Source organism: Nicotiana sylvestris, chromosome 7, assembly GCF_000393655.2.
Source record: "Nicotiana sylvestris chromosome 7, ASM39365v2, whole genome shotgun sequence".
In the NCBI taxonomy this organism is placed as follows: domain Eukaryota; kingdom Viridiplantae; phylum Streptophyta; class Magnoliopsida; order Solanales; family Solanaceae; genus Nicotiana; species Nicotiana sylvestris.
Window position 1 is genome coordinate 19,444,828 of NC_091063.1, and position 18,194 is coordinate 19,463,021.

An 18,194-nucleotide genomic window follows, 5' to 3' on the forward strand; every position below is an offset into this window, starting at 1 on the left:
ATGACTTATAGGCGCAGGTGGTTGAAGGTGAAAAGAGAAAATTGACCCGAGAGAACGAGGCGCTCCGAGCTCAACTCCGGGACATGAGGATCGCTGCCAAAATGCCTATAAGGAGCTAGAGAGATGAAAAACTCATCCATAACTTGAGAATAAGGCACACGACTATGCAGCTGACTTGATGAAGATCGAAAAGGATTTGTTAGATGCTCAAACAAAGTTGGCCAAAGGAGTAGAAGAACATGCCCACCGTTTGAAACAGAAATACGACAAAGAAATAACAGTTCTAAAGAAAAATTTGTTTGCCATTGAAAATGAAATGGTCCAGCAAACAAAAGATTTTAAGACAGAAAAAAGAGCATTGCTACGCACTAATTTTCCGACTAGAAGAAAGCAAAACAACACAGACGCACAAGTGTTTGAAGCCCGGGCACAGCAAATTGGGTGTCTGCTTCAAGAAAAAGGAATTAACAGAACAAGGATCAAGGTGATAGCTGACTATGTCGTGATGAAATGTCACGAATGTGAGACATGACTAGGTCCATATTTTTCGCTTCCATGATGACCTTTGTCCACCAGGTGATGGATGACTTGGATCGTCTTCAAAAAGATATTGCGTGAAGGCCCGAGTAAGACCAGCTAATTCCCCACAGGCTCCCAGAGTACCAGTAGAGGCTCTTATGTACTTTTGAGTTTTCAGTCTTTTTCTAGTCTGTACTTTACCTTTTCCAAATTTTGTTCAAAGTTGTGTCATTTATTTCGAGTCTGTATCGTTTTCCCTTTATAGTCGTCGGTACTTCAATTCCCTGTTATGAAAAGCCAAAAAAAAAAGATATCTTTGTTAATGAAATGAAAAAATGTGTGTGGTTATTTCACACTTATCCCCTGAACTATGTAATGATCTAATTCATGCGGTGTCATGATACGTAGGCAATCCACGTAGGATTTGATCATATCCGTTGAAAAAAAGGGAGATAACAAAGCTGGGATGAAACACACAGCCGATGCAAAAGCATTTAGAAAAATGTTTAACCATTTAGGTGCATTGTGTCCCCCAATATGTGATTCCCTATGTGTTAAATGTCTCGAATTAACCGGTTTGTTGTGTATGCTATTAAACATGTCCTATATTTTAGGTGGTTGGTTTGTGGTAGTATGGCTTCCCATCCCTATTTCACAAGATCCAAGGGCAGTATTCCTATGGCTTCCAAAAGTCATCTACCAATCATTAATCCTTCAGATGATATCCCGGTATCGATCATCCTAGTGTCAGAATCAGCAACTGCTGAAGAAAACATAATATTGCATTGTCGTATGTTAGAGATGTGGGAAGCTTGGTCTAATGGCATAGAACCGTATAGTGCAATCCTTAGATTCCCTAAACTACTTCCCAGGACAAGAGGAACCTCCAACATCCCTATTCTTGTAACCAACCCATTCATACCGTTTGGGTACCCCACCATATCAGCTAATTTCACCGGTATGCCTTCTGAGGTTCGCTCCTAGGCACCGTTTTTGGGAATATCTTCTACAGTATTCACTGCACCAATAATCTCTATTGCGGCACAGCCAATAATGCCCAGGCCATGATTCGAACCATCAGCTTTCACCTTTCAAGTACCACAATTTCAGCTAGATACAGCCTGTGTCACCCTAAACTCCTACCCTCAGCACCCACCGCACGAGTCTACCATAGAACAGGAAAGAACCGTGAGGAACCCCGATCAAGAAGAGATAGCTCAGAAGATAAAAAGCATCAAACAAAGTCTTAAGAACATGCAAGGCCTGAGTGGCCAAAAGAGTGTTTCGTATGTCGATCCGTGCATGTTTCCTCATGTTCATTTTCCCGTTGGTTTTAAAATGCCAAAATTCAAGAAATATGACGTATATGGAGACACGATCGCCCATTTGAAAAAATATTGCAATCAGCTGAGAGGGGCGAGGGGAAAGGAAGAACTTCGGATGGCCTATTTTGGGCAGAGCTTGATAAGAATTGTGTTTGAGTAGTACATGGATCAAGACATATCCCATTGGCATATATGGGACGACCCGGCCCGGGATTTTGTAAGGCAATTTCAATACAACATGGATATATCCCCGGACAGGAATTCTTTGACCAACTTAAAAAAAAAGCCTCGGAAAGTTTCTGGGAATATGCTATTAAATGGCGTAAACAAGCAGCCAGGGTAGAACCAGCGATGGATAAGGCTGAGATGGTCAATGTTTTCTTACAGGCCCAAGAGGCTGATTATTTCCAAAACATGACGTCTGTCATAGGCAAACCATTTGCGGAGGCCATAAAAATTGGAGAAATGGTAGAAAACGGCCTGAAAACAGGCTGCATCATAAGTCAATCAGCTTTAAGAGCCACTTCCCAACCCATCCAGAGCGGCTCGAGAGGTTTAGCAAGCCGGAAGAAAAAATAAGAAGGAACCATGATGGCTTCAAGCTTGAGAAACTCTCGTCAACCCCGAGATTATTTTTGTCCACCTTCCAGGACCCCGCAGCATTACTACCCCCACCAGGATGCAACATATGGCCCCACATTCTTATATAGTAATGAACTCCCAATCATATACACGGCCACAGCAGCATTACAACCAAAACAGAGCTCCACCTCCAAGAAATAACTATCCTCACCAAGTTCCGTATAATCTTCGTCCACCACAGAACAATTACCAATATAACACACGCCCCCGTGAACCACCCAGGAAGACTAACTTCATCCCTATTGGTGAATCTTATTCCAGCCTATTCCCAAAGTTAGTCCAAATGGGTCTATTGCAGCCTGTACCTCCAAACAGGCAGAATTTGGAATCTCCATCTTACCGACCAGGTACCAGGTGCGCTTATCACTAAGGGGCGGAAGGACATGACAGTGAAGATTGTTGTACCCTTAAAAGAGCAGTCGAGAATCTGATAGAACAGAAGCGGGTAGTGTTGAGGGACGAGAAAGTCCCTAATGTAATTAACAACCCATTACTGACTCACGACAATGGGCCGATCGTCGGGATGATCTGTGAGGACAAAGAATTTGACCCAATATTTAAAGCTATCATCGCCATCACTGACTCCGAAAAGAAACCCAAAGCGGTGGAAAAATAAGTCAGGGATGAGAAGAAGATAAATTCCACTCCCCAAAATGCAGAAAAGACGATGGAGACAAAGGCAGGGGCAACACCTGCTAAAGAGACTATTCTCTATGTTCCTAGGGCCCCCAGGAAAGAACAACTCATGTTGAGCCCTTCCAAAAGACTTGAACAGAGGAAAACCATGTTGAATATGCCAAAGATGTATATACCAAAAGGGGCTTATATGGCACGGAGGCCAATAATTCCCTCCCAGGCTGGATGAGCCTTTAGTCATTAGCCGCGCATAATAGAGCCCCATGAGAGACCCCATTGCCATCCCTTGGAACTACAATAAGATAGTGGTCACATACAAAGGAAAGCAAGTTATGGGAGAAGTAAATGAAATGAACCAATCTGGGAAGTATCAAAACCTAGAAGAATTGAACAAAACAAAGCATAAGCATTATCCATTCAAGAAGCCGGTTAGTGCTGAAGAAGCAGAGGAATTTTTTCGGAAGATGAAAACCTTGAAGTATGTTGTAATTGATCAACTTAGAAAGACACCTTCCCAGGTTTCACTTTTGTCCTTGATGATGAGCTCAAATAAACATCAGAAAGTGATTGTAAAGACGTTGAATGAGGCGTACGTTCCGATTGAGACCACGGTTGAACAGTTAGAAAGAATGGAGAGCGATTTTTCGAGGTCAACCGAATCTCTTTCAGCCAAAATGACTTGCCTCCAGAAGGAGCCGCCCACTACAAAGCCCTTCACTTGACTGTCAAGTGTGAAGGATATTATATGAAAATGGTTATGTTAGACGGTGGGTCTGAAGTTAACATTTGCCCTCTATCAACATTACAAAGGATGAAAATTGGGACAGAAAGGATCAAACTAAATAATGTTTATGTGCGTGCTTTCGTCGGTGTCAAACAGGATACGATAGGGGAAATTGACCGGGTGCTAACCATTGGCATTGTAGATTTTGAAGTAACATTCCAAGTTCTGGACATGGACACTTCCTATAACTTTCTCTTAGGAAGACCATGGATCCATGCCGTGGGAGTCGTGCCCTCTACTCTCCATCAAATGGTCAAATTTGAACATGAAAACCAAAAAATAGTTGTCCACTGAGAAGATGAACAGTCAATCTATAGGGACCCATCAGTCCCAAGCCTGGAGGCTAGAGAGGGAAGAGAACACATCATCTACCAAGCCTTTTAAATTATGGTCGCCGACCAGTGAGAATAAGGAACCCCATGTCCTCAACCGTGCTTATCAAACATATCAATCATGGTTGCCAGTGAAATGATCAAACATGGGTACAAGCCCAGGAAAGGGCTCGGGGTATCCTTACAAGGTGTCACAGAGCCCGTCACTTTGATTGTAAAAAAAAGTTCTTTGGCATAGGTTTTCAAGCTACCAATGCAGGCGTAAAGTGGGCCGATGAACGTAAGGAAAATGGATGGGTCCTGGCTCAGCCAGCCCTACACCTCGCCAGGTCATTTGTTATGCCAAGGTATATATAAGAAGAAGAGGCCTTCACGGCCGAAGAAATTGAGGACATTTAAGGGGCAATGAGGCAAATGTTGTACGAGGTTCACATGGTCTAACCGGTCTAAGGCTCAAGCACTGTTGAGGTGCAATACTTGGAGCCAAATGCTAAACTTCAAAATTGGAAGGCTACTCTGTTCCTTGTCATAAGAGAATCACGTTCTAATAATGCAGACTTAAACAACATGACATGCTTGCGGACTTCATGCCCAGATCCTAAAACGTTGTTTAACTGTGAAATAATGAATCAAAAACCATAATATGATGAAGATGAAGCTTTTAGGGAAATAAACCAAGAATTGGAACAATTTGAGAATAAGCCTAAGCGAAACTTAAATTAAAACGAGCCAGTTAATTTGGACAGTTCAGAAGAGATCAGAGAAACCATGATAAGCATTCACGCTGAGGAAAAAACTAGAGATGCATTGATTCAACTTTTGTTTGAATTTAAAAACGTGTTTGCATGGTCTTACAGTGATATTCCAGGACTAAGTGTCGATTTAGTGGTACATAAGTTGCCAACTTATCCCAGTTGTCCACCCGTCCAACAAAAGCAATGAAAATTCAAAATAGACATCGGCGATAAGATTAAAGAAGAGGTTGTCACACAATTAAAAGCTGGTGTAATCCGAGTAGTCTGATACACCACATGGTTGGCCAATGTAGTTCTAGTACCAAAGAAGGATGGGAAGATCCGAGTATGTGTTGACTATAGGGATTTGAACAAAGCAATCCCCAAAGACAACTTTCCGTTACCAAATATTCACATTCTTATCGATAATTGTGCCAAACATGAGATATAGTCTTTCGTGGTTTGTTATACTGGGTACCACCAGGTTCTAATGGATGAAGAAGACATAGAAAAGACGGCTTTCACCATACCCTGGGGCATGTACTGTTATAGGGTCATGCCATTTGGTTTAAAGAACGTCGGGGCAACTTACATGAGAGCTATGACTGCCATCTTCCATGACATGATGCACCAGGAAATTGAGGTGTATGTGGATGATGTGATCATTAAATCAAGAACACAGGAAGACCATGTGCAGTATCGAAAGTTCTTTGAGCGTCTGCGCAAGTATGACCTAAAGTTGAATCCAGCTAAATGTGCATTCGGAGTTCCATCTGGGAAATTTTTGGGGTTTATAGTCAGCCGGAGGGGTATCGAGTTATATCCTACAAAGATAAAATCTATTCAGGATTTACCACCTCCGAGAACCAAGAAAGAGGTCATGAGTCTACTGGGAAGATTGAATTACATCAGCAGGTTCATTGCTCAACTAACTACCACGTGTGAGTCCATATTTAAACTATTGAAGAAAGATGTGGCAATCAGATAGATGGATGAGTGTTAAGAAGCTTTCGATAAAATCAAAGAATATCTGTCGAATCTGCTAGTGTTGGCTCCACCCAAGCTAGGGAGACCTTTGTTCTTGTACCTGACAATTTTGGAAAAACTCTTTCGGCTGTGTCCTGGGGCAACTTGATGTAACCGGGAAAATAGAGCAAGCCATATACTATTTGAGCAAGAAGTTCACTAGTTATGAAGCCAAGTACACTTTGTTGGAAAGAACTTGTTACGCCTAACTTGGGTCGCCCAGAAGCTTAGACATTACCTGTTGGCCTACACCACATATCTCATCACCACAATGGATCCTCTGAAGTACATATTTCAAAACCCAATGCCCACAGGAAGGTTGTCAAAGTGGCAAATCCTGCTCACTGAGTTTGACAATGTCTATGTCACCCGCACGGCGATGAAAGCTCAAGCCTTGGTGGATCACCCAGCTGAGAATCCGGTTGATGATGAATACCAACCCCTGAGTACTTACTTTCTGGACGAGGAAGTAAATTCAGTTGAAGTAATTCCAGAAGACACCAATGCTTGGAAAATGTTCTTTGACGGAGCTGTAAACACAAAAGGTGTCGCGATTAGGGCAATTTTGATTTTGCCCACTGGTCAGCACTATCCTGCCACAGCCCGGCTTCGGTTTTTCTGTACAAACAACACCGGTGAATATGAAGCTTGCATTATGGGTATGAATATGGCAGTTGACATGGATGTGGAAGAATTGTTAATTATGGGAGATTCTGACTTGATTATTTGGCAAGCTCAAGGTGAATGGGAAACTCGGGACATTAAGATTATCCCATACAAGCAACATATGGAAGATATTAGCAAACGATTCAAGTCTGTTGAATTCAGGTACATCTCTCGATTACACAATGAGTTAATTGATGCGCTAGCTACCTTGGCGGCAGTATTGTCATATCCGGGTAATGTCCATATTGACCCGTTGGAGATCCAAATTCGAAAAAGACATAGTTATTGCAATACAGTTGAAATAGAACCAGATGTCCAGCCATGGTATCATGATATCAAAGGTTTTTGAAAATAAAGGAATATCCCAAGCAAGATAGTGGGGGACCAAAAGAGAACCATTAGAAGGCTCGACAGCAGCTTCTTCTTGAGCGGAGAAGTCTTGTAGAAAAGAACTCCAGATTTGAATCTTTTAAGGTACGTAGATGCCCAAGAGGTTTGAAAGATCATAAACGAGTGCATTCGGGAGTATGTGGGCCCCACATGAATGGATATGTCCTTGCAAAGAAAATCCTTCTGGTAGGTTATTAATGGATGACCATGGAAAAGGATTGCTTCAGTTTTGTCCGCAAGTGCCATCAGTGTAAGGTACACGGTGACCTGATTCATGCACTGCCTTCAGAGTTACATCATATGTCAGCACCTTGGCCATTTGTTGCCTGGGGTATAGATGTTATTGGGACAATCGAGACGAAATCTTTGAATAGGCACAGATTCATCCTGGTTGCCATTGATTATTTCACAATATGGGTTGAAGCAGTCACTTTCAAAGCCATCACTAAGAAAGCGGTGGTAGAATTCGTGCATTCCAACATCATTTTTCAGTTTGGTATTCCCAAAACTATCATTACAAACAATGCTGCAAATTTGAATAGCCATTTGATGAGGGAGGTATGCAAAAAATTTAAGATTACGCATTGTAACTCTACCCCTTATCGGCCCAAAGCTAATGGCACTGTTGAAGCTACAAACAAGAATATCAAGAAGATCCTCAGGAAAATCAAAGTTCTAGACAATGGCATAAAAAGTTGCCTTTTGCATTATTGGGATATCACACAATTGTGCGCACATCAGTTGGGGCCACGCCCTATTTATTGGTTTATGATACTGAAGCCATAATAACTGTAGAAGTTGAAATTCCCTCTCATTGAATCATTGTTGAAGCCGAGATTAAGGATGATGAATGGGTCAAGACCCAGTTAGAACAATTAACTATGATTAATGAAAAATGGATGGCCGCAGTTTGCCATGGGCAGTTGTATCAACAAAGAATGGCCCGTGCTTACGACAAGAAAGTGCAGCCTAGAAACTTTGAAGTGGGGAAACTCGTTCTGAGACGTATTATACCACATCATGAGGAAGCAAAAGGAAAATGTTCTCCAAATTGGAAAGGTCCGTACATTGTAAGAAAACTGTTGCTGAAAAGAGCATTGTATCTGGGAGACATCGAAGGAAATGATCCCGAAACAGCTGTCAATGCAGATGCGGTCAAAAGGTATTATGTTTGACCCTTTTACGCGATTTTAATGCTCTCTGATTGGGATGACGAAGGCTTTCATTCTTGCTACCCAAACACTATCAACCAATTATAAACCCTTTGAGTCGGCTACTCTTCTTTGATCACCCTCTTTGGAACCTGAATGTGCTTTAAAAAAATATGAAAAATGAAAGAAGAAAAAAAGCAAAACAAAACAAAAGAAAAGCAAAAAATAAATGTTTCCTTGAACTACGTTCGACTTGATTTCGAAAGGATACGTAGACAGCCTCTCTTTGGGGTTCAGTCGCATGAAACAAAAATTCAAATTTCCCCAAAAGTGAAACTGGGGTAGATGTTATAATGTTTTGGCAATAGTTTTGCTTGAAAAGTTCCAAAGTTGTAATTTAATCCAAATTATTTTTACCCAAATCCATTTCAATCCCTTCCGATCAATCGGCGAGAATGTTTAAGAATTGGAAGATACAATCATTTGGATTCGATACAACAAAATAAGAGATATAAAATGAGAGAGTCTTATCGGTGAAAACCTTTATGGGCATCGTAAGGCGATAGTAATCAGAGAAATTGAAAATGAGAGAGTCTTGATAGTGAAAACTCATAAAGAGCACTATCAGGCGATGGTGAGAAGAGAAATGAGAGAGTACAGCTGGTGAAAACCCGCAAAGGGTGCCACTGATCGAAAAGGGGATCCTCACATCTATCGGCATCGACAAAGTCCTGGCAAGGTTTCTCAGTTTTAAGGTATGAGTTATGATGAATTTATGAGAGTTGGATGGTTTACAATGATCAGGCATCTAATCCAAGAGGCATGTCATGTTCATTAAAGTCTGCATACACTCCAAATAAGTCCTTCTTTCTTTTCCCCGAAAGGGATACCTCTCATTTAAATTCATTTGTCCATTCCATTGCTTGTTTTCTATGAATCCCTTTCGGTCTAATTCTGTTCTGAAACTAAAACAAAGAAAGGAAGGCAAGATTGGTTTACAGGGTTTTTGTTTGACACAAGCTAATATTCAAGAAGGCACCCAGCCTCGGCAGGTACATCGAGTCGACTTCGACTGGTCATAATGGTTGATGCTTCGAAATCAAAACTCTTGGAAGGAGATAATCAAATTGAAGTGCCTATAAAGGCAAATAAAGTTGAAAAGATTGAGTCCCACGTGGCCAACCGTCTTGGCAAAGGTTTGAAAAGCCAAGATACCCCAAATGCTTTGAAATTGAAGTTGGAAGAAAGAAGCCAGAAATAAAAGGCCTATGAAGGCTAAATAAAGTTGGAAAAGATTAAATCCTACGCGACTAGCATTTGCGACAAAGTTTGAGGATCCAAAAGTTCCCCAATGCTCCGAAGTTTAAAAAAAGAAAAAAAAGAGAAGAAAAAAAAGCCAAGTCAGAAGGGAAAGGCCTATAAAGGCAAAATAAAGTTGAAAAGGTTGGGTCCCATCGACCAACCGTCATGGCAAAGTTTGGAAAAACCAGAGGTTCTTTAGGGTCAGAAATGCAATCGATATTGAGGAAGCATCCAGTTGCAGTTGAAAGGGACAAGATCAAGTGGTTGAAATAATCAAGGCCACAAAACCAACCACCGTTTTAAACTGACAAATTGTTCTTTGTTTGAAAAAAAAGGAAATAGGTGCAATCCAAAGGCCACAAAACCAACCACCGTTTTAAACTGACAAATTGTTCTTTGTTTGAAAAAAAAGGAAATAGGTGCAATCCAAAAGTAACTTTGCAAGAAGCAGGTGCAACCAAAAAGAAACTGCGCAAGGGCTAGAAACAGCTTCGCAGCAATAACTTTAAAAAGGAAAGTCTTCTCCAAAATTCTTTTTCGCATTTACTCATCCTCTGAATTATATATAAATAAAAAAGAAATGATGATGAAAATTATTTTTTAAAAAACAAAACAAAACAAAACAAAAACAACAAAAAAAGAGAAAGAAAACAAAGAAAATTCAAAATCATGGTAGTATAGGGTTTCCAATCCCTAGCTGCATTTTTTCAACATAGGGTCTCCAATCCCTAGTTGATTTTATTTTAGACATAGGGTCTTCACTCCCTAGTCGCTTTTCCAACATAGGGTCTCCACTCCCTAGTTGATGCCAACATAGGGTCTCCACTCCCTAGTTGATGCCAGCATAACCTGATGCCAACATAGGGTCTCCATTCCCTTGTTGATGCCAACATAGGGCCTCCACTCCCTAGTTGATTCTAGCATAACTTGATGTCAACACAGGGTCTCCATTCTCTAGTTGATGCCAACATTGGGTCTTCATTCCCTAGTTGATGGCAACATAACCTGATGCCAACATAGGGTCTCCATTCCCTTGTTGATGCCAACATAGGGTCTCCACTCCCTAATTGAAACCAGCATAACCTGATAATTTTCCAACATAGGGTCTCCACTCCCTAGTTGATGTCAGCATAACTTGATGCCAACATAGGGTCTGCACTCCCTAGTTGATGCCAACATAGGGTCTTCACTCTCTAGTTGATGCCAGTATAATCTGATGATATTCCAACATAGGGTCTTCACTCCCTAGTTGATGCCAACATAACCTGATGCTAGCATAGGGTCTCCACTCCCTAGTTGATGCCAACATAAGGCCTCCACTCCCTAGTTGATGCCAGTATAACCTGATGATTTTCCAACATAGGGTCTTCACTCCCTAGTTGATGCCAGCATAACCTGATGCCAACATAGGGTTTCTACTCCCTAATTGATGCCAGCATAACCTGATGATTTTCTAACATAGGATCTCCACTCCCTAGTTGATTCCATCATAACCTGATGCCAACATAGGTTCTCCACTCCCTAGGTGATGCCAATATAAGGTCTCTACTCCCTAGTTGATGCCAGCATAACCTAATTCCAACATAGGGTCACCACTCCCTAGTTGATGCCAACATAGGGTCTCCACTCCCTAGTTGATGCCAGCATAACCTGATGCCAACATAACTTGATGCAAACATAGGGTCACCACTCCTTAGTTGATGCCAACATAGGGTCTTCACTCCCTAGTTGATGCCAGTATAACCTGATACCAACATAGGGTCACCACTCCCTAGTTGATGCCATCATAGGGTTCCCACTCCCTAGTTGATGCCAATGTAGGGTCTACATTCCCCAATTGATGATAACATAGGGTCTCCATCCCTAGTTGATGCCGGCATAGGGTCGCCACTCCCTAGTAGATGATTTTCCAATGTAGAGTCTCCAATCCCTAATGGATTTCATTTTTTTAGATATAGGGTCACCACTCTCTAGTCTCTTTTTCCACGATACACAATCTCGACCTTTTATTTGCTTTCAATAATAAAGTAGTATAGAGTTTTGTTACCAATAACTCACGAAATTTTTCTAGTGAAAACTGGGGCAGAAAAACTTTGTTTGTTTGTTTGTTTTGGTGCCTGAGCAGGTTTTACCTCGAGGCACGGGTTTGAGACAACCAAAAGAAGAAGTCTTAATCCAGAATAAAAGAAAAGAAAAAGAAGTGAACTCAAAGTGTAGAAGCGGAGAAAAGATGTGGATTACTTAAAACATGATTGAAGTCACAAGCTTTGAATGTCCCGCCTTGATCTGAAAATCTAAAGAAGAATGAACCAACCTTGCAGTTAACAAGCATCAAGATTCAGATCAGAATCTGCATAAAGAACCAGCCAAGACTCAAGATCAAGCTTCAGAAGATTTATAGATAGGAATCTTGTAACTCGTAGCTCATAGGCTTAGTTAGTTTAGTTTTTCGTTTTGATTTTGGTGTAATAAGGAGCTCAACAAGCAGAAACAGCAACAACAACAGTGAAATCACAGTTATTCGGTAGTCCCAGCTACCAAGACTTTCAGTACTACACTGACCCGATTTCTTTATAGCCAAGGATATGTAGGCAACCTCCGAAGCAAGGTTCGGTCAAACTTTTTTAAAATGCTTCCCATAGAATATTCAAACGGGCAACAATTGCTCGTGATTGCTCACTTTATCTTTGCCCGAAAACTCTTCATGTTTCCGAGCAAAGAGGGGCAGCTGTGAGCACCTAGTTTTTGCCCTGCATGGAAATAACTCGTAAAAATAGACCAAGAATAATTTTAATGGATTTTAGGAGTTTTTCTTAATTTAGGTGCATTTCATACATGTTTAATATTTTAAAATCATAAGAAAAATTACAAAAATTGTTACATTTTAGTTTCATGCCATCGTAGGTTTAATTTGTATTTTTAGAAATTAATTACTTATTAATTGTAGAACTAATACATAAAAATCACAACAAAAAAATATGTTAGTCATTTTACATGTATTTTTAGTTAAATAATTGGTTAAGTGATAGTTAACAGGCTAATTTTGTAAATTTAGTTTCAATTTAGATGTGTTATCTAAAGTGGTTGATTTAGCAATTAAAATAAGAGAAGGATTGGGTTGTTGCCATTACTAGAGCAGTGGCAAACCTTAACCTCTGAAACAAAGAATCAGTGACCCTACAACCCTCCTACTCAATGCCGATGCCAACCCCTTAACCAAAAAATCCAAAAACGGCGCATCTCACCATCCAAAATCTATCTCTGAATTCACATTTAGAAGTCAGATCTACAAAGAATTTCAACAAGCTTCAAGAAGAACAAGAAAAGAGTTAAAGAACCATGGTTTTTTTTAAAAAAAAATATATCAATTGTGAAAATTTGATTTGTTGGGTCAGTAGTCAGTGTTGCTGGAATTCTTCTTTTTTTTGGCTTTTGTTTGGCATTCTTATTGCCATTTCCATTTTCTCCTTTTACTAAAGTGGGTGTTTAAGTTTGTAATACAATATATTAAAATTCAATAATATGCTTGGCTTATATGGAATTCTTTTATTATACATTTTTGATAATTGAGTGTTGTTGAAATAAGCAGAATGTGGCTGAAACTATTGAAGTTGTATATGCTGTTTTTTTTCTTTTCGTCGAACCATGAATGTGTTTATGATAAATTTATATATTTTTGGCTTTTGTTTCATGGATAAGTTCATACGTTTTTTTTGGGCTTTTGTTTCATGGCTTATACGTTTTTTGGATTTTGTTTCATGAATAAATTTAATAATATGATGTCACGTGTAGAAATAGAAAAAATATTATTTCATTTATTAGATCTAAAAAGAAAAACAATAAATTGAAGTGTCTTGGGAAGAAAGGTGTGGGCTAGTTGCTAAACGATTTGGGCCGACCAAATGGGCCACTAGCATTAAAAATATTTGATATAAGCCTAGGATAAGAATAAGATTTAGACTGGATTAAGCTTCATTGCACCCTGGGCTTTTAGTTAAATGCTGGAATTTTTTGTAATATCAAACTTAAAAAGAAACAAATCATGAATATCTGTAGAAATGCCTTTAGGAGTGTCTTGAAATTATTATTGTGATTGTATACACGTTCGCGTGACATGATTATGATTCCCAAAAATAAACCAAAGTATGCGTTCGTGCAACTTTGGGCAAAACAATCTTGATAATTAATAAAGCGGGATTAATTGTGTACACATACGTGTGACATGATTCTTGACATGCCGAACGAAATGAGTACACGTACGCGTGACTCGTTTTAAGATAATTACGTAACTACGGATAATCAAGCAATTAAAAGCGGTAAAAAGGTAAAAGTACATAGGTTTTAAAATGAGTAATTAAATAATTTAATTAAGCCAGGTATGATTAAAGCGACCGTGCTAAAATCACGAGAACCCGGGAATGCCTAACACCTTCCCTCGGGTTAACAGAATTCCTTACCCGGTCTTCTAATTTCGGAGACTTTAAACGGAGTCAAATTTCCTCAATCGGGATTTAAAATAAACCGGTGACTTGGGACACCATATAATTATCCCAAGTGGCAACTCTGAAATTAAATAAATAATCTCATTTCGATTAATAGCACTTTAATTAGAAAAACTCTTTATCCCCTCGGGAAAAAGGAGGTGTGACAGAGATAAATTTGTTATAAAGTCTATATTTACCATCTTCGCTCAAAAATATGTGTATTCTGTGGTAAAACACTAGGCTTTCTGCTGCTCAACTTTCACTTGTCGACAATTTCGACACTTGGCCACAAAGTCTGCGATTTTGTTTTCACGTTGTTCCACCTAAAAATCTTCTCGAGGTCATGATATATCTTGGGGAATCTGGGTAGATAGAATACCTGGAATTATGGGCTTCTAACATGATCCTCCCTCTATAAGTCCATCTGTGTTTGGAACAAACAATCTGTCTTGGTACCTCAAAGTGCCATAATCTCCGCCTCATTCAAAAGCCATTGTCTTATGCTAGTGAATCCCCTCTTTCAGCTATAATAATTAGGGATCATGAAACTGTTGCTCCTTCACTATGACATGACCATATATGATGCTTGGATATAAAATTAGATTTGTACCTGACAATTTTGGAAAAACTCTTTCGGCTGTATCCTAGGGCAACTTGATGTAAACGGGAAAATAGAGCAAGCCATATACTATTTGAGCAAGAAGTTCACTAGTTATGAAGCCAAGTACACTTTGTTGGAAAGAACTTGTTGCGCCTAACTTGGGTCGCCCAGAAGCTTAGACATTACCTGTTGGCCTACACCACATATCTCATCACCACAATGGATCCTCTGAAGTACATATTTCAAAACCCAATGCCCACAGGAAGGTTGTCAAAGTGGCAAATCCTGCTCACTGAGTTTGACAATGTCTATGTCACCCGCACGGCGATGAAAGCTCAAGCCTTGGTGGATCACCCAGCTGAGAATCCGGTTGATGATGAATACCAACCCCTGAGTACTTACTTTCTGGACGAGGAAGTAAATTCAGTTGAAGTAATTCCAGAAGACACCAATGCTTGGAAAATGTTCTTTGACGGAGCTGTAAACACAAAAGGTGTCGCGATTAGGGCAATTTTGATTTTGCCCACTGGTCAGCACTATCCTGCCACAGCCCGGCTTCGGTTTTTCTGTACAAACAACACCGGTGAATATGAAGCTTGCATTATGGGTATGAATATGGCAGTTGACATGGATGTGGAAGAATTGTTAATTATGGGAGATTCTGACTTGATTATTTGGCAAGCTCAAGGTGAATGGGAAACTCGGGACATTAAGATTATCCCATACAAGCAACATATGGAAGATATTAGCAAACGATTCAAGTCTGTTGAATTCAGGTACATCTCTCGATTACACAATGAGTTAATTGATGCGCTAGCTACCTTGGCGGCAGTATTGTCATATCCGGGTAATGTCCATATTGACCCGTTGGAGATCCAAATTCGAAAAAGACATAGTTATTGCAATACAGTTGAAATAGAACCAGATGTCCAGCCATGGTATCATGATATCAAAGGTTTTTGAAAATAAAGGAATATCCCAAGCAAGATAGTGGGGGACCAAAAGAGAACCATTAGAAGGCTCGACAGCAGCTTCTTCTTGAGCGGAGAAGTCTTGTAGAAAAGAACTCCAGATTTGAATCTTTTAAGGTACGTAGATGCCCAAGAGGTTTGAAAGATCATAAACGAGTGCATTCGGGAGTATGTGGGCCCCACATGAATGGATATGTCCTTGCAAAGAAAATCCTTCTGGTAGGTTATTAATGGATGACCATGGAAAAGGATTGCTTCAGTTTTGTCCGCAAGTGCCATCAGTGTAAGGTACACGGTGACCTGATTCATGCACTGCCTTCAGAGTTACATCATATGTCAGCACCTTGGCCATTTGTTGCCTGGGGTATAGATGTTATTGGGACAATCGAGACGAAATCTTTGAATAGGCACAGATTCATCCTGGTTGCCATTGATTATTTCACAATATGGGTTGAAGCAGTCACTTTCAAAGCCATCACTAAGAAAGCGGTGGTAGAATTCGTGCATTCCAACATCATTTTTCAGTTTGGTATTCCCAAAACTATCATTACAAACAATGCTGCAAATTTGAATAGCCATTTGATGAGGGAGGTATGCAAAAAATTTAAGATTACGCATTGTAACTCTACCCCTTATCGGCCCAAAGCTAATGGCACTGTTGAAGCTACAAACAAGAATATCAAGAAGATCCTCAGGAAAATCAAAGTTCTAGACAATGGCATAAAAAGTTGCCTTTTGCATTATTGGGATATCACACAATTGTGCGCACATCAGTTGGGGCCACGCCCTATTTATTGGTTTATGATACTGAAGCCATAATAACTGTAGAAGTTGAAATTCCCTCTCATTGAATCATTGTTGAAGCCGAGATTAAGGATGATGAATGGGTCAAGACCCAGTTAGAACAATTAACTATGATTAATGAAAAATGGATGGCCGCAGTTTGCCATGGGCAGTTGTATCAACAAAGAATGGCCCGTGCTTACGACAAGAAAGTGCAGCCTAGAAACTTTGAAGTGGGGAAACTCGTTCTGAGACGTATTATACCACATCATGAGGAAGCAAAAGGAAAATGTTCTCCAAATTGGAAAGGTCCGTACATTGTAAGAAAACTGTTGCTGAAAAGAGCATTGTATCTGGGAGACATCGAAGGAAATGATCCCAAAACAGCTGTCAATGCAGATGCGGTCAAAAGGTATTATGTTTGACCCTTTTACGCGATTTTAATGCTCTCTGATTGGGATGACGAAGGCTTTCATTCTTGCTACCCAAACACTATCAACCAATTATAAACCCTTTGAGTCGGCTACTCTTCTTTGATCACCCTCTTTGGAACCTGAATGTGCTTTAAAAAAATATGAAAAATGAAAGAAGAAAAAAAGCAAAACAAAACAAAAGAAAAGCAAAAAATAAATGTTTCCTTGAACTACGTTCGACTTGATTTCGAAAGGATACGTAGACAGCCTCTCTTTGGGGTTCAGTCGCATGAAACAAAAATTCAAATTTCCCCAAAAGTGAAACTGGGGTAGATGTTATAATGTTTTGGCAATAGTTTTGCTTGAAAAGTTCCAAAGTTGTAATTTAATCCAAATTATTTTTACCCAAATCCATTTCAATCCCTTCCGATCAATCGGCGAGAATGTTTAAGAATTGGAAGATACAATCATTTGGATTCGATACAACAAAATAAGAGATATAAAATGAGAGAGTCTTATCGGTGAAAACCTTTATGGGCATCGTAAGGCGATAGTAATCAGAGAAATTGAAAATGAGAGAGTCTTGATAGTGAAAACTCATAAAGAGCACTATCAGGCGATGGTGAGAAGAGAAATGAGAGAGTACAGCTGGTGAAAACCCGCAAAGGGTGCCACTGATCGAAAAGGGGATCCTCACATCTATCGGCATCGACAAAGTCCTGGCAAGGTTTCTCAGTTTTAAGGTATGAGTTATGATGAATTTATGAGAGTTGGATGGTTTACAATGATCAGGCATCTAATCCAAGAGGCATGTCATGTTCATTAAAGTCTGCATACACTCCAAATAAGTCCTTCTTTCTTTTCCCCGAAAGGGATACCTCTCATTTAAATTCATTTGTCCATTCCATTGCTTGTTTTCTATGAATCCCTTTCGGTCTAATTCTGTTCTGAAACTAAAACAAAGAAAGGAAGGCAAGATTGGTTTACAGGGTTTTTGTTTGACACAAGCTAATATTCAAGAAGGCACCCAGCCTCGGCAGGTACATCGAGTCGACTTCGACTGGTCATAATGGTTGATGCTTCGAAATCAAAACTCTTGGAAGGAGATAATCAAATTGAAGTGCCTATAAAGGCAAATAAAGTTGAAAAGATTGAGTCCCACGTGGCCAACCGTCTTGGCAAAGGTTTGAAAAGCCAAGATACCCCAAATGCTTTGAAATTGAAGTTGGAAGAAAGAAGCCAGAAATAAAAGGCCTATGAAGGCTAAATAAAGTTGGAAAAGATTAAATCCTACGCGACTAGCATTTGCGACAAAGTTTGAGGATCCAAAAGTTCCCCAATGCTCCGAAGTTTAAAAAAAGAAAAAAAAGAGAAGAAAAAAAAGCCAAGTCAGAAGGGAAAGGCCTATAAAGGCAAAATAAAGTTGAAAAGGTTG

General features: G+C 39.9%; 4 protein-coding genes across 4 annotated transcripts; all 4 read left to right on the plus strand.

The window, feature by feature from the left end:
- The first annotated feature begins 6,269 nt into the window (after positions 1 to 6,269).
- On the plus strand, positions 6,270 to 7,013 carry LOC138872806 (uncharacterized). Its single transcript, XM_070151224.1, has one exon. The coding sequence runs from the start codon at positions 6,270 to 6,272 to the stop codon at positions 7,011 to 7,013; it is 744 nt and encodes a 247-aa protein (XP_070007325.1).
- A 248-nt stretch (positions 7,014 to 7,261) lies between these two features.
- On the plus strand, positions 7,262 to 9,466 carry LOC138872808 (uncharacterized). Its single transcript, XM_070151225.1, has 3 exons — positions 7,262 to 7,748; positions 7,886 to 8,216; positions 9,241 to 9,466. Exons 1-3 carry the CDS (start codon positions 7,262 to 7,264, stop codon positions 9,464 to 9,466), a joined length of 1,044 nt encoding a protein of 347 aa, XP_070007326.1.
- A 5,345-nt stretch (positions 9,467 to 14,811) lies between these two features.
- LOC138872809 (uncharacterized) lies at positions 14,812 to 15,555 on the plus strand. The gene has a single exon (XM_070151226.1). It carries the CDS (start codon positions 14,812 to 14,814, stop codon positions 15,553 to 15,555), a length of 744 nt encoding a protein of 247 aa, XP_070007327.1.
- Positions 15,556 to 15,803: 248 nt separating this feature from the next.
- On the plus strand, positions 15,804 to 18,008 carry LOC138872810 (uncharacterized). The gene is made up of 3 exons (XM_070151227.1): positions 15,804 to 16,290; positions 16,428 to 16,758; positions 17,783 to 18,008. Exons 1-3 carry the CDS (start codon positions 15,804 to 15,806, stop codon positions 18,006 to 18,008), a joined length of 1,044 nt encoding a protein of 347 aa, XP_070007328.1.
- The last annotated feature ends 186 nt before the right edge of the window (positions 18,009 to 18,194 follow it).